Consider the following 13,983-nt stretch of genomic DNA (forward strand, 5'->3'; position numbering starts at 1 on the left):
ATCTGGCGGAAGATGTAAAAGATCAGCAGAAAGGAAGAGGTGGCATGAAAAGAGACCAAGCAGATGATGGTGTCGTCATAGAGAAAGAAGACTAGCTGAATGAGTTAAAGGTAATAAATGACCTGCTGAGTCAGTTATCTAGTAGGCTTAAAAGGCCTGTGGCAGTGGTATCCTGGATTAGAGGTGACACGAGAAAGGACGAGCAGATTACTACATGATCTATTGTTTCTATGTTTTAATTCCACTGAAGGAAATTGACACACAAAAAAACAAACAGTATGCCTTGAATGGTATATGACGATTTTAACATATTTTTTAATTTGGGTCTATTTGAGAGTGGAAGGTGTGCTGAAAATCTTTCCTGCTTTGCTATGAATAGAAATGTGATAATACGCCTCAGATATCAACCTTTAGTAGTGTTAACATACATTTGACATTATGGTATGGTCTCTGAACCTAACCTTCAATATGTATTTGTGTGTGACAACAAGTACAACTGGAATAAAGGCCAGAAAAGCTGAGGATAAAGTAGGGAATCAGACTCCTCCAGATGAAGCTGCAGAAGATCTGCCAACTAAAGACAGACGTTAGAACTTCCATTAAACTTATAACTGGCCTTCCTAAAAACTCAAGACTCAACTAAGCAGTGGCCCACTCTCTTTAAAAATTGCCCAATGAGGCTGCCTGTGTTACGCCCTTCCAATGGGGATATTATGACTATTTGAAGTCACCAGTCTAATAATATCTCTCATGAAGTCATCATCTGTAAGTCATTCTGCAGGAATGTGCTATTCAAGCATTCACCTCAAATGCAACATAATTAGACAATTTGAATAACGAGATGTTTCTGGCTCGTGTTAACAAGCTCTTTATAGTTGATATTGAAAACTGATTTCTAACCACTATCTTTGCAAGAAGATACAAATGAGTGTAAGGTACTTGAAACTTAATGGTTCTTGAGTTTCAACTTACTGATCCAGGAGTCAATATGGAATTACGCATGGTAAAATTGGCAAAGTGGTAAATTAAAGCAAGATGAAAAGCAAAGACCAAAGAAATGAACCCCAAAACCATGCCAACAGGTCAAAAGAAAGGAAAGTCAACCAAGGATAAAATACATTTTAATGGCAGTGCAGTAAATGATACAGAAATAGCACTATGAAGAGAAACACACAAAGGAAATGGGAAAAGAAAAGACGTAAGAACAAAAGCAGCCCTGTACTAGCAAATAAACGTTTCTGGGCTTAATACTCTTCAAATAGTTACTGTTTTGTACATAGTTTATTTTCTATGTATATAATACAATGGCGGGACAAGATGGATGGAAGAGTGAAGCCCTATGAAGAAGTGTCCTTAACTATATACGTCTCTGTTATTAGAAAAAAAAAAAAACAGGTTCCGAGTATCTTTTAATGGCTTAAGTTGAAATTCAAGCCTACTATCCCTGGACCTCAGCACTCCCTCTCATAACGCAGTTTAAATATAGTACCTAACATGACGCAACAGCTGGTAAGAGGCTTGAAATAAAACTAACTTACTGAAATGGGTGCTATGGAGAAGACACTGGGAAGAGAGACACAATCTTCATTTGACGTTTGAAGACGTTTCAGCAAGTTACTGCTTGTTGTTTTTTTAGTGCTGTATTCTCATTATACCCCACAGACGGATTTTTACTTCTGTTAATTAATTTAATGCCAGTTGATTGTATTTGAATTGTTTTGATCATCAAATGCAGTTAATATTTTCACTGTCCGATACCTTTCACTTCACTCTGTTTTTCTCGCACACCCTTTTTTCAATTCTTACTGAGCTTTCCCCCCTACATCCTTACATCGCCAAAACTTGTCGTACATTCATTTTCATTACATAACCATTTGCATCCCTTCCCATAGCCATGATGAAATGTACATGCTTTGAAAACATGTCAAGTCAATTTTGACTCCTTTTTATCTAGTAAGATATGCTTACATCTCGTCTTTTGTTCTTATTTGTTGACAATGGCATTCTTTCTAGCTCCTAAAAATGTAAACACCATCCAGCTCCGTCCTATGACAATAACAGGAGCAGATGGATGTCAATATAGGCCTCGGCCTTTAAACGATCAAATAGTTCACTTTGCAGTGGACTTCAAGAACCCTAACCCTTTGACGCTAGCATGTCACAATTTGACCAGAATCACTCTTTGTCAACTGCAGTGGGCTTCCACACCTGAGCTGAGCTCTTTTTAGCAGTGAATCTGGGTTTAGGAGCAGCTGCAGTGCTGCCACCAGCTGCAGATTCAGGCCTTGCAGCTATTGGAAAACTAGGAGCAACATAGACACTGGGAGGCTGTGGCTGGTAAGGTACTGAAGGAGGTGTCAGGTAGGGAGGGCTATTGGCCGGCTGGTAAAGAGCCTGTGGTGCGTGTTGGTAGGAAGGGTTTGGAAACTGAGGAGCTTGCGGGTGATAAGCGGGTGGGGCAGGTTGCTGATACGTTTGTTGATTATATGCCTGCTGGTATGATCCGCCAGGGGGTTGCTGATAAGGATTGGTGGGAGGATAAACATCGGCTGAGTTTTGCTGGTAGTGGCCATCATGCATCGTTGGCTGCATTGGCATCCCATAGACTTGCTGGGGGTACGGTGCATTAAATGGCGCACCTGGCTGAGGGAGGGCCATTTGCTCATAACGAATTGGTTGGTTTTCAACAGGTGGATTAGGAGGTGACCAGTCTGGTTTAGGTTCAGGAGCTTTGGCAGCCTCTGTTGCTGGGCCAAAGGTAAAGAGTGAGGAATTGAGCTGATAGGGTTGATGCTTCATGACCTCTAAAACATTAAGGGGTTTAGGGCCAGGCTTCTGCTTCTCTTTGCCTTTTTTATTGGCTTTGGTTGAAGGGCTACTTGCAGGGGGCAGCTTTGTTGCCGCTGGGGGGTAAGAAGGGGACAAAATAGGATTATATGCACGTGATGGGGGAGCACGTACGTTAGGTGTATATTTCCATTCATTCGGCAATGAAGCTGCAGGCGATTCCGGCCGGCTAGTCTTGTTTGCTTGCACAGTCTCAGAGTCCACAACATATTTCTCCATACGAGACTGCCTCTTTGCGAACATATCGGCTCCTTTCCCTCTGACAGCTGGCATTTCAAAAGCTGAACCATGGGATGATGGGTTTAAGACAGTAGCCATTGGGTTTATGGGTGGGGAAACTCTTTGACCAATAGTTAAAGAGTGCATTCGCTGAGGCGGAGGTGGAGGGGTCTGGTTCTGTGGTGGTTGCCAAGGTTTTGGAGACGGACGTGTGTTCACCATTGGCAAAGAAACATTCACAGGCACTTGCTGTGACTGTGGTGCCCAAGCATTTAGAGGAGCCTGGGGTTGTGCCTGAGGTGGAGGCCATGTATTCATTGGTGGCTGTGGTGGAGGCTTTGAAGGGGATTGTTGCCAGTTTGACTGTGATGCTGGCTGGGGTGGAAGTGGTTGTATCCAAGGTGGTTGAGGTTGGGCCTGATTTTGCTGTGGAGCCCAAGAATTTCCGGTTTGCTGGGCCCATGCTGGTGGTGACTGAGCTTGGGCAGGTACTGGCGGCCATTGGTTTAAAATGGCTGCCGGCTGCGCCAGGGGTTGTGGTTGAGCTGCTTGGATCCAAGGGGGTTGAACTTGGTCTTGAGTTTTTGATGCAGGCCATGCATTAATTGGCGGTTGATGTTGAGGCTGAGCTGAGACCCAGGGTGGTTGGGGCTGACCTGGCGCTTGGGCTTGTGGCCATGTTTGTTGTGGAGTCTGATGCTGTGGTTGAGGAGCCCATGGTGGTTGTGGCTGGGATTCTGGCTGAACCGGTTGAGCCCATGGAGGTTGTACTTGGGATTTTTGCTGAGGTTGTTGTACCCATGGCGGTTGATGTGTAGAGTCTGTTTGGGATGGATGTGCCCATGGGGTTTGGGGCTGCTGCTGCATTGATTCTTGAGATTGACCCCAAGTTGGTGGCAATTGCTGCAGATTTGGCTGCTCATGCAAGTGTGCCCAGGGTGGCTGAACTTGTGCTTGAGACTGTGGTTGCTCTTGAGGCTGCGTCCAGCAAGGCGGAGCTTGGGTCTGGGCCTGTGCTTGCGGCGGCTGAATTTGAGGGGTCCAAGTATTCGTGGGGGGTTCAGGCTGTGCTTGGGATTGACAATGTTGTCGAGTGATCCAAGGGGGCTGTGGTGGGGACTGGCTATGAGGTGCTTCCTGGGGCTGCGCTTGAGCTGCTTGCCAAGAACTGGTAGATGGCTGATGTTGTACTCGGGCTTGTGTTGGAGCCCAGCTAGGAACAGGAGCAGGCTCAGGCTGCAGGGTAGAAATGACATGATTATTTTCCTCCTGAGCGGTCACTTGCAGAGGCTGTTGCAGAGGCTGTTGAGATTCAGGCTCCGGGGGAGTCCATGTATGCTGTCCCTCTGTTTTTGCGCTAGCCTGAGTTGCCTGGGGGATGGCGGGGGTGGAAAGCTCAGGGGCAGGTGTTAGAGTTGGCTCTAGTTCTGGAGCAGGGGTAGTCTCTGTGGTGGGGGCCACAGCAGGTGTGGAAACACTATTTTCAGCTTGTTGAGGCATGTCCTCATTGGTCCCTTCTATCTGTGGTGACCAAGGGGGGGAGTTTGGGTTGATCACAGGCTTTGGGGCTACTGGTGGAGGTGTCTTGTGTTTAATTTGCTGAGACTGCAAAAAATTACAAGCCTCAGCTCCAAGGCTAAGGTAGTCTTCCTCAGGTCCTGACTCAAATCCCTTCTTATCCTTTCTGTTAAGTAGGTTAAGCAGTGCTGGGTTAGGTGATACTTTTGGTGCTTCTTTAAATGTGAACATAGGCTTGCTTGCATTTCGTCTTCTTGAGTCCGACAAAAGACCTGTCCGGCTTGCAGGGGTAGAAATGCGCTCATCCCGCGAAGCTATCTGCTCTCCTTGACTCACAAGATCTTGATTGGCCCTACTCATTGCAGGAGAATAAGAGGTAGCCGGCATGTTTCCTACTGAGAATGGCTTCGCAATACGGTTGTTAAAAGAACTCTGCATTTCACTGGTTTGATGTTGGACTACACCATTGATGTTTGTAGAATAGTTCTGCATTTGCTGTTGCTCTTGGTGATATTCTCGCTGCTGCTGCTGCTGATACATTTGCTGTTGTTGATAATGCTGTTGTTCATACTGTTGCTGTTGGTACTGTTGTTGATATTGTTGTTGGTAGTTCTGTTGTTGCTCATAGTACTGCCGTTCCTGATATTGTTGGTAATTTTGCTGCGGTTGGCCTTGTTGGTGTGTGCTTACATCCATGTAAGCATGGCCCTCTGTTGTGGATTGCGTGTAGGAGTGTTCTTCTCTCTTCTTTTCAACCAGTGACACTGCTTCCACGGGAATACCCTGACGCCTGAGCTCGTCATGTTCAGCCGAAATCTCATCCATCCTTTGACGCCGTTGGGCAAACATGGAGGCACCCTTGCCCTTGGTTTCAGGCAAACATTCCATCTGTGCTTGGTTGTTCAGGTTCCTTTCAATCTCAAGTAGACTGTTGTCCCAATTGATAGTTAGCACGCCTTTGGTAGAGTGGGCATTAGTGAGGAAATGCTTGTCTATTTTAGAACCGTTTGGAGCCACAAGGGTAAATTCAACAGCATGGGTTTCTTGGTTCTCTATTTTGTCCTCTTCGTCGCTGTACTCTGGTTCGTCTTCTCCTGTGCCGTAGCTCACAAGTGTGTATTTCTTGGCCCTCTGTCGATGTTTCTTGAACATCAACACCCCCTTATTGTTGGGGTTGGGCGGAGCAGCCGTAAGAAGGAGGGCAATGCGTTTACATTTGGATTTGACTTCTTTCACATGCTTCTCAGACAGACTCTCGCTGCGCCTGAGCCCTGTGTAGAGAAGAGAGTTCAGAGTTTAGAATAAACGGTCCTACATTGGGGAGTCCAAAAAAAGCCTGTAATGTGAGTATACCTGTTATTACAGGTATAAAAAAATACAGTGAACAAGAAATAATTGTATATGATGGCTTTTCTATCTCTATTAGAAATGTTTATAAATAAATCTGCAATATGTTCAATATATTCACATTTAATGCAGAAATAACTGTAATAGAGGATGTACTACTGTATGCACTGTGGCTGAACTGATCTAAATACTGTATGCTATAAAAAGAGCTATGAACGCATTCCTTCATATTCTTGAACACACAACAATTCTCATTTTACATTTTTTTGTTCAGCTAAATACAAAACAATATAACATTTGAAGAAATAATTGAATCATCTCATGCGTGTCTATTAGCCTCATTTGTTTACAGACAATAACAGTTTTAGTTTTTTTATAAAAGAAACCACCAATAGGAACTGAGAAAGGTTTAAAGAAAGCCTGCATGCAAAAAAAGGACTAGACCGTATTTACCAGTCCTTATCTGTAAACTGTAACCTAAAAAACTTCTGTCCTTCTGAAATCTGTCACATTCTCTGAGTCAGGCCAATGCAATAACAAACACCACACAATAATAAAGCCTCTCAAACCATCCAACTACTAATAAAATGATTCATTTTTCATAATCCTGCAAGACTAACCTGAAGGTGAAGGAGCCAGCGGGAGTGAGCAACGGACTCACTTTTTTAGCTCAGTTAAAGCACCCGGTTTGAAAGGATCAGGTAACGGTCTAGGGGAGCACATGCTGGTGTCCATCAAAAGGCCACTTCTGCAGGCATCATCAGCGTGCTGGTGTTATATTTATGTCATCTACACAGCTCAGAGGACTGCCTCCGTATGATCATCAAGCCTCTTCAAAACAATTGCCGAAAGGTTTTATAAATTGAAGTAGCTTCTTCCAACAGAGGTTTTTTATCCTTTAGATTCTTTAAAATAGATCTTGTAAACTGTTGCTATTCCTTTTTGACTGTGCCTCAGCACTATCCTTTTGATTCTGTAGTAGTTCAGGGTAGAACTGGAAGTATGTGCGTCCGTACCATCTGCCAACTGCAGTGAGAGACGTGCACTATTTTGAGGAGCCGAGCAGGCGAGAATGCACACATGTCGTTGACAAAAGCCATTTACTGTTCACCTATCACCATGTAGATCCCCACCTTAAAGAGCAGGTCATTATTATGCACACTCAAAGAAAGAATGCACACCAGGAGAATACCACCCGGTGAAAATGGAAATAGTACATAGATACTTACTGGCGTGTTTAGCGTGATGCTTGTTGGGTTTGTCTTGATCCCCCTCAGAATCAGAGTCGTGCTCCTCAGATGCTGCCGCCTCTTCTGAGGGAATTTCAAAAGAGACAGTGAAAGACCCGGGATCTCCCTCGCACTGGCCTCCGCCTTCTTCTCCTTCACTTTGGGATCCAACACTTCCACCGACCCTGGGGCCACCCACACTCGGGAGGCCCCTCCCTGCCCCTGATGCTGCTGGCTGCTGCAATATCAACTCCACCTGCCCCAGCTTGGAAGGCGAGCCGAGCACCACCCCATGCTGGCCGAGTGGCTGTCTGAGAGGAACATAGTGTGACACTGTGTCGGGGTGGATCATCTCAACAGCCTCTTTGTTTGAGAGTTCTCCGTCTATCCCATGAGCACTCCCAAGAGAGGTGAAGCCGACATCGTCCAAAGCTTGGTCCGACAGGGACACCTGGAACTCAACCATGGCGCCGGGGGAGAAGCGCTGCCGTCCTGCTCCATCGTTTTCCTGAAAGTCGTGCACCTTTCCTCTCCCGTTACCAGATGATGGAACATGTAGCTCGGTGTAAAGCAGCTGGGGTCCCCTGGGAATCTCTGTGTCACTGCCCAACTCCCCGTAATAGGCCTCATCCTGACACTCGGATATGCGGAGTTCCCTGGGGCTTTGTGACCCGTGCTGAGGGGTAAAGATGTGTAGGGTGGTTCTCTTTAAAGTCTCATCAGTGGAGTCCCTCCCACCACAGTCCGTCTCTTCTGATTCAGCTTCTTCTGGGGGGATGGTGGAGAGTCTTTTAGAGAAAAAGGGAGAACGAGGAATGAGTGAAGGGGGCAACTTTTCTTTGTCCAGCAACCATTGTTGATCACGTGTCACCTCTTGCATTACTAGTTACTAGTAACAAGGCACTTGGCTTTTCAACAAGTGCATTTAAATATACATGAATTTGAGCACTCTTTCTCTTTTTTTCCCTTCCATAAAAAGTTGTGGTGTCACTCATTTACAATACCCCTTGAATAAGAATGCATCCTCACTGGGGATCGTTGAGGAAGTAAAGCTCGTCTTCCACTGCTGAAGATATCAAAGTAATCAAGCAGATTTAATCTTCATGCCGCAAGTTAAACGAAAGAGGGTCAGGTCACTCAAGAGGAAAGGAATTTTTCATAAGTTTTGACATAGCTCTGTCTAATTTCCACCTTCAAGGGCAGCAAGCAATAGCATAATTAATTGTGGTCACATTAATCTATGTGCCGCCATATTTGTAATAAACACGCTTGCATTACCCACCGATGGCTGAATCACTGATGCACATAATACACGGACAGCTGTTGGTTCACCGAGCGATGCAAAAGGCCACAGTGGCACAATAACACTTCTCGCATTGCTTTTGCAGATGTTGGCAGTACAGACACTAGACGTACAGAGTACCACTTTACTTGTTATTAATCTCACATGTGGCCCAACCTTTTGACGAGAAGCTGCAGACAGTCGATCGAGGTGTCGATGAGTGCAAAGGCTTGTACTAAGGGGAGATCAGCACACGGCTCTCCGTTCAGAGACACCACCTCATCACCTTCTCGCACTCCAGCTAGGAAGGCACGCCCCCCTTCTTCTACCTGCGAATGACAAAACATCGGTTAATCGTCATAGATCAACATCATCTTTGCTGACAGCATCCTCCAACAGGTAAAAAAATAACCTCAGCTCAATAATGAAATGTCAAGCAAGAGTTTGTACAATCCCCACTACACTGTACAACTAATCTCAGTGTCAGATAAAGAAAACAATCATTGGCCAATTCCCCACTGCAATGTGCAATCACTGATATCAAAGACCTGGTTAGGTGAACAATTCTAAAAGGGGCCAGTTTTACCTTCCATTTAACCATGCATCTGCGTTTCTTTTGGTGAGCTATTCACAAACACATTTAAAGCGCACCTCTTCACACAGTTAAACTCATGACTGATGGATTAATTGCCCCTGAAATTGGTTCCAGAACCTCATTAAATGGTTCGTTAAAAAGAGGTTTTAATAAGGAGAAAAACCCCATGAATGTCACACATTGGATTGGTAACTTTGTAGAAATGTAGCAAAAGTAGTAGCTGTTTGCCATGTCCATTTATTTTCTACTTGCATTCAATCCCTCTCTGTCTTCTCCATATTTCGTTTCTGATAACTGTCAAATAAAGGAAATATTTTCTACAAATATTAATAACAAAATAATATTGGACTCAATTCATTCATCATTCTGCTTGCATTGCAATTAATTCAAAATTATTAAATTCAAACTATACATCATGTTACTATGGGAGTCAATAAAAGTAACCCCGAACCCAGCTTTGATACCACTGCACCCCATATTCAAATATTTCATTAAACACCTATTGTCTAGACATTGCTGTTCCCCAGTAATCTTCCTGGTGAGCAGCATCCGGCATAAATTGCAGAACTCCTACACGCTCATTTCAAAACGTATGCATCTCCCTGTTTATTTTAACAACATGACCCACAGAGAGTCTATGTAACGTTCTAATGCATTGCTGGAATTTTATATTATAATCATGTAAGGCAAACAAAACAAAACACACACCAAACCTCACTACTATCTCCATTGACACGTGTCTTACTTGCAGTAAAGCCATCTTGTCACTAGATGGCAATGCACGCAAATATCCTGCACACATCTACAGTATGTGTCAACATAAGCATGGGAAAAGACAAAAAAAAAATTCTCTTTATTTATATTCTTACAGTACTGTAAGACAATAAGTCTGAAGTAATGACCTGAGAATACTTTGCTATACATACAAAGTATAAGTCAATTCAAAGTAAAACCCCTCTCACTCCGTGCCTGGGTTATTGGGAGTCGACGGTGTGCAAGGAGGCCCTATAAGGCCGCCTGTGTCACCCGATGTTCACAAGAGGCAAATGCCTCCGATTGTCTCATTCTGTTAGTTTTTTTGCCATATGCTGCTTGTAAATAGAAACACTGTCTACAGTCACGGTGCAGGAAAGGATTGCACACAACTGAGAGAGGAGGAGGATGACATAAATAGTGTTGGCCAGATTTTTCTAATAATGTGCCAGCAGCAGAATTTACTATAGGCATCATGTGGGGCCACAATTGGTAGACTACATTAAATGCCCTTGTTATCCTGGCTTGTCCATTTTCAAACAATGTATTTAATAGGCTTCAATACAACCAAAAATCACAGGAAATACGAGACTGCATAATGTGTCCAAGTTGCTCCCGGCGGTTCCTGCCCTTCACAGCTTTGAGCAATTATGTTGTATTTGAGGAAAATATTTTCCAGCTGCCGTACAGGTAGCAACAATAACATGCAGTGTCTTTATTCTGTTGTGTATCCTTCTCTTGCCTTGGAGGAGAAACATGGTGAGGGCTGGAGAGATTAGTTCATTTACTTTATTACATTTGTGTGCAAAAACTTTATTCTCATGAGCCATGTGAAGAACAAATAAATTGGAACAAGTGTAGTTATGGCTTATTTACACCTTTTCCCACCAACAATCTTCAACTCCTATTGCATTATACTGAATTGTATTGTAGTATAGTAAAAGTAGTAGAGTTTATTTATCCTGTACTTGTGATTTCGAAGCCTACATGAATATTATTAAGCAATGAAACTTTGCTGAACTTCCAACGTTCAAACTAAATGTGGATAGGTCTTGGTTTGGCAACGGTTATTATGTCACTGTCCATAGGAAACTGAGTGTCAATCGTCTTTTTGGTTTCAGCTTCTGAAAATAAATAAACCACCAAACCCCTGTTGGGTGGACTGAAACCTGCTTTGTCATACAGCTGAAAAACAAGGCTGTTTGTGAGTCACATTGAAGTCCAGCTTTGGCTTCGATGCCACAATAATACCATCGTAATATTTAGCAGTTGGAGCAATGGTCTTAGTTTGTTTACACAATGAGAAACCGAAAAAGGAGGAGGGGGGGGGGGGGGGAACTAGCTCAGTCATCAACTGAGGTCAATACCTTATCCCAGGATTGAGATTTAAATGGTTTGCCGAAAAACGCATTGCCAAAAACACCAGTAATGGAGGGAGCATTTAGGCACTTTGTTTGCTATGGGCAACAAAAAAAAAGACGCTGCATGAATCAGGCAATGACATTGTGCTGATTACTTGGCAGCTTAATAGACGAATGAACAATAGGACTGAAAAGTCGTCAACTTGCGTTGAACTTTGCTCTGTAAAGTGCGAGTTAACCCCAGTAGAGGAAGATAATTTGTAATATGTGATCACATAAATGCAATTGGGATAACATTTGGATTTTTCATTATAGTATAGTCTCTGATTATAATACCTAAGCTTTTCAGACTTTTTTAGACAAGACAAGATTACGTTTGCTTTGTCATTCAGTACCCTGAAACTGATCTGATGCATGATGACATTCCACATACCAAGTTGGCATACCTTAGTAATTAGGAGATCAAAATGTCCCCTGTTCAGGTTCCAACTAATAATTTGGATTTAGCTGTTACATATTAATACAGATGAGAAATAAACTGTTTTGCCAAGACATCCAAAACGTGAACTCGCTAATTACCGGCCAGTCGTAAATTGATCCTCTTTTTCTCAGGTGTCATTGTGTTATTTGTGGGTTACATCTCTCACACAATCTTGTGTTGTGCAGTTTCTGTAGCTTTAAAAAAAGTGACCTCATCCACTTTTTACTCTGGCCAGGACTCCAAAGAAGAAGAAAAATACTGCCTCCCTTATATGGACAGAACCTTTACGGAGTGGATACCCCGTGCTTACGCTCTACTGCCTGTCAGTACACTGAACAATCACTTTCTCCCAGGAAACAAAACACAGTATCCACTACATTCAACGGAAGCTTTAAAAAACACACATTTTATCCAACAGACAGCTTATGGCCAAGGAGTATTTGTCATGATTATGGTATGTTTGCTTTTTTGCCTTTTAACTGACAGACCCGGTCTTCTCGCCTTCATCCCTCAAGAGGAGTTTGGAGGTTTATATGCCTTCCAGATGGGGTGGACTAAAAAAAAAGCTATGTCATAAGCATCCTATAGCCACATGACTTTAATATGTCAACACTTAATTGCATTTATGTCTCAAATTAGACAGTAAAGTTCCAAGAGAGAATTAACACAACACAGTAGGGGGCACAGTAGGGGGCATTTCCCAGTCTGTGTATCCACTAGCTCAATTAAAGACACTATTTCTTGCCTATAAATACAAAAAGAAAGACTATTTTCACAAAAATGAATCCAAATAACGTCAGTCAGAAACAATGATTTGAAATGTGTAAAGTGTATCTATTGATCATTTCTGAGTCCTTTTATTTTTGGTGGCGCTTTGATGTCGCTGGAATGCAGCTTAACAAAAACATTTACATGTTCACCACATGGAGGACAGGTTGATAGAGATCTGTACAGCTTGAGTCCTTGCAAACATGCACTGCTATACCATATATAGAGTCTCAGCAGCTCTTCAAAGCGCCTTCACCTCTCTCAGTACACATTAACGTCAACGGAAAAATACCTAAAGGTAATCTAGGAAAAGCTAATTACATCACACATTTCTGTTCGAGTTCAAGTCACAATGAAACTTCAGAATGTCACCTAAACTATTTGAGGTTTATCTTATGATGCATATGTGTGAACAAATGTGTTGAATGAATCGCGTATGCAAGAGAACTGTAGTCCAGGGGATGGGCTGTTTGTGAAATGAAAGAATACACCACAAAAGCAGATCAACAATAGGGGTTTAACAATGAGCAAAAGTCATGGTGTGTGAATCATGTCAGCAAGGCTGACTTGGATCTAATCTGTTTTTGTGTTTAGGTATAAACTGTTGCACATACACAACACATGACACTTGTGAAAGATGGGCAAAGGTGTTGAACAATTGAAATGCACAGTCTGTGCAAAGAATAGCCTAATGTAATGAACACGGTGTGTCTATCAATATTGACACAAAATGCCCCCATGCCCGCATCACAGGAAACGTGGCACCATCACGGGACAGATGAAATAGTCATATTTTACCTGTGAAGTCTATCATGCTAAACAAATATCATGGAGCCAAAGCAGTTAGAGCATAACCTACAATTTGCCTATCTCTCCATTTGAATGTTATTCTGAAGGGACCTCAGCTCTTTCTTGTTGACTCTTCTTGTTCGTTTGTGGGCATAATGTCCACTTTTCAGTGTTCATGTGGTGTCACTGGTCCGGATAATGCTTTGCTTTCTTGCTGAAGTCTTTGAGAGTGATAACAGATCACACTGCCCTGAGCTTCACACTCTCTCTTGGCCTTGACCATATAAGGGTCTCGAGGAATCTCGCACCAAAACACAGCCAAAGCACTCAAATATGCAGCAACACACACTTAAATTCCCTTCCACCAAGGTTTTATCTAATGCATTAATCAACAGAACTTGATGAAAAAAATAGATATGGTAGTCTATTTGTGATTCAAACTGGAGAATTTGGGATTCTGGGAAAACTTTATCAGACTAGACCTTTATTTTTGCAGAGAAAGCCTGGAATAATCAGAAAGCAACAACAGAAAAAACACGGCATAACCCTGTTTTATATCAAATGGAAACTCAGTGTCAACAATACACGGGTCATCAAACAAATTGGCTGAGAGAAAAAGAATAGATGTGATGTATAGCCTACCTGGGAGACTAAGAAAGGTCGGTAGGTGTCCCCCTCTCCCTCCCTCAGGGAGAACCCCCAGGGTGCACCACCGCGCAGCGTAACGCACATATAATCCCCGGTGCCCATGCTGCTGCGAACACCTCCTCGGCGCTATCATCGGGCCGTCACTG

The 13,983-nt window shown here is 43.2% G+C and overlaps 1 protein-coding gene across 1 annotated transcript; it reads right to left on the bottom strand.

Moving 5' to 3' along the window:
• Window positions 1–1,104: 1,104 nt before the first annotated feature.
• Window positions 1,105–13,978, bottom strand: LOC119222721 (synaptopodin-2). The gene is made up of 4 exons (XM_037479568.2): window positions 13,832–13,978; window positions 8,620–8,771; window positions 7,161–7,948; window positions 1,105–5,855 (listed from the first exon to the last, which is right to left on the bottom strand). Exons 1-4 carry the CDS (start codon window positions 13,937–13,939, stop codon window positions 2,176–2,178), a joined length of 4,728 nt encoding a protein of 1,575 aa, XP_037335465.2. The 5' UTR covers window positions 13,940–13,978; the 3' UTR covers window positions 1,105–2,175.
• Between the last annotated feature and the right edge of the window lie 5 nt (window positions 13,979–13,983).

The sequence above is a fragment of the Pungitius pungitius genome, chromosome 1 (genome assembly GCF_949316345.1).
Source record: "Pungitius pungitius chromosome 1, fPunPun2.1, whole genome shotgun sequence".
NCBI lineage: Eukaryota > Metazoa > Chordata > Actinopteri > Perciformes > Gasterosteidae > Pungitius > Pungitius pungitius.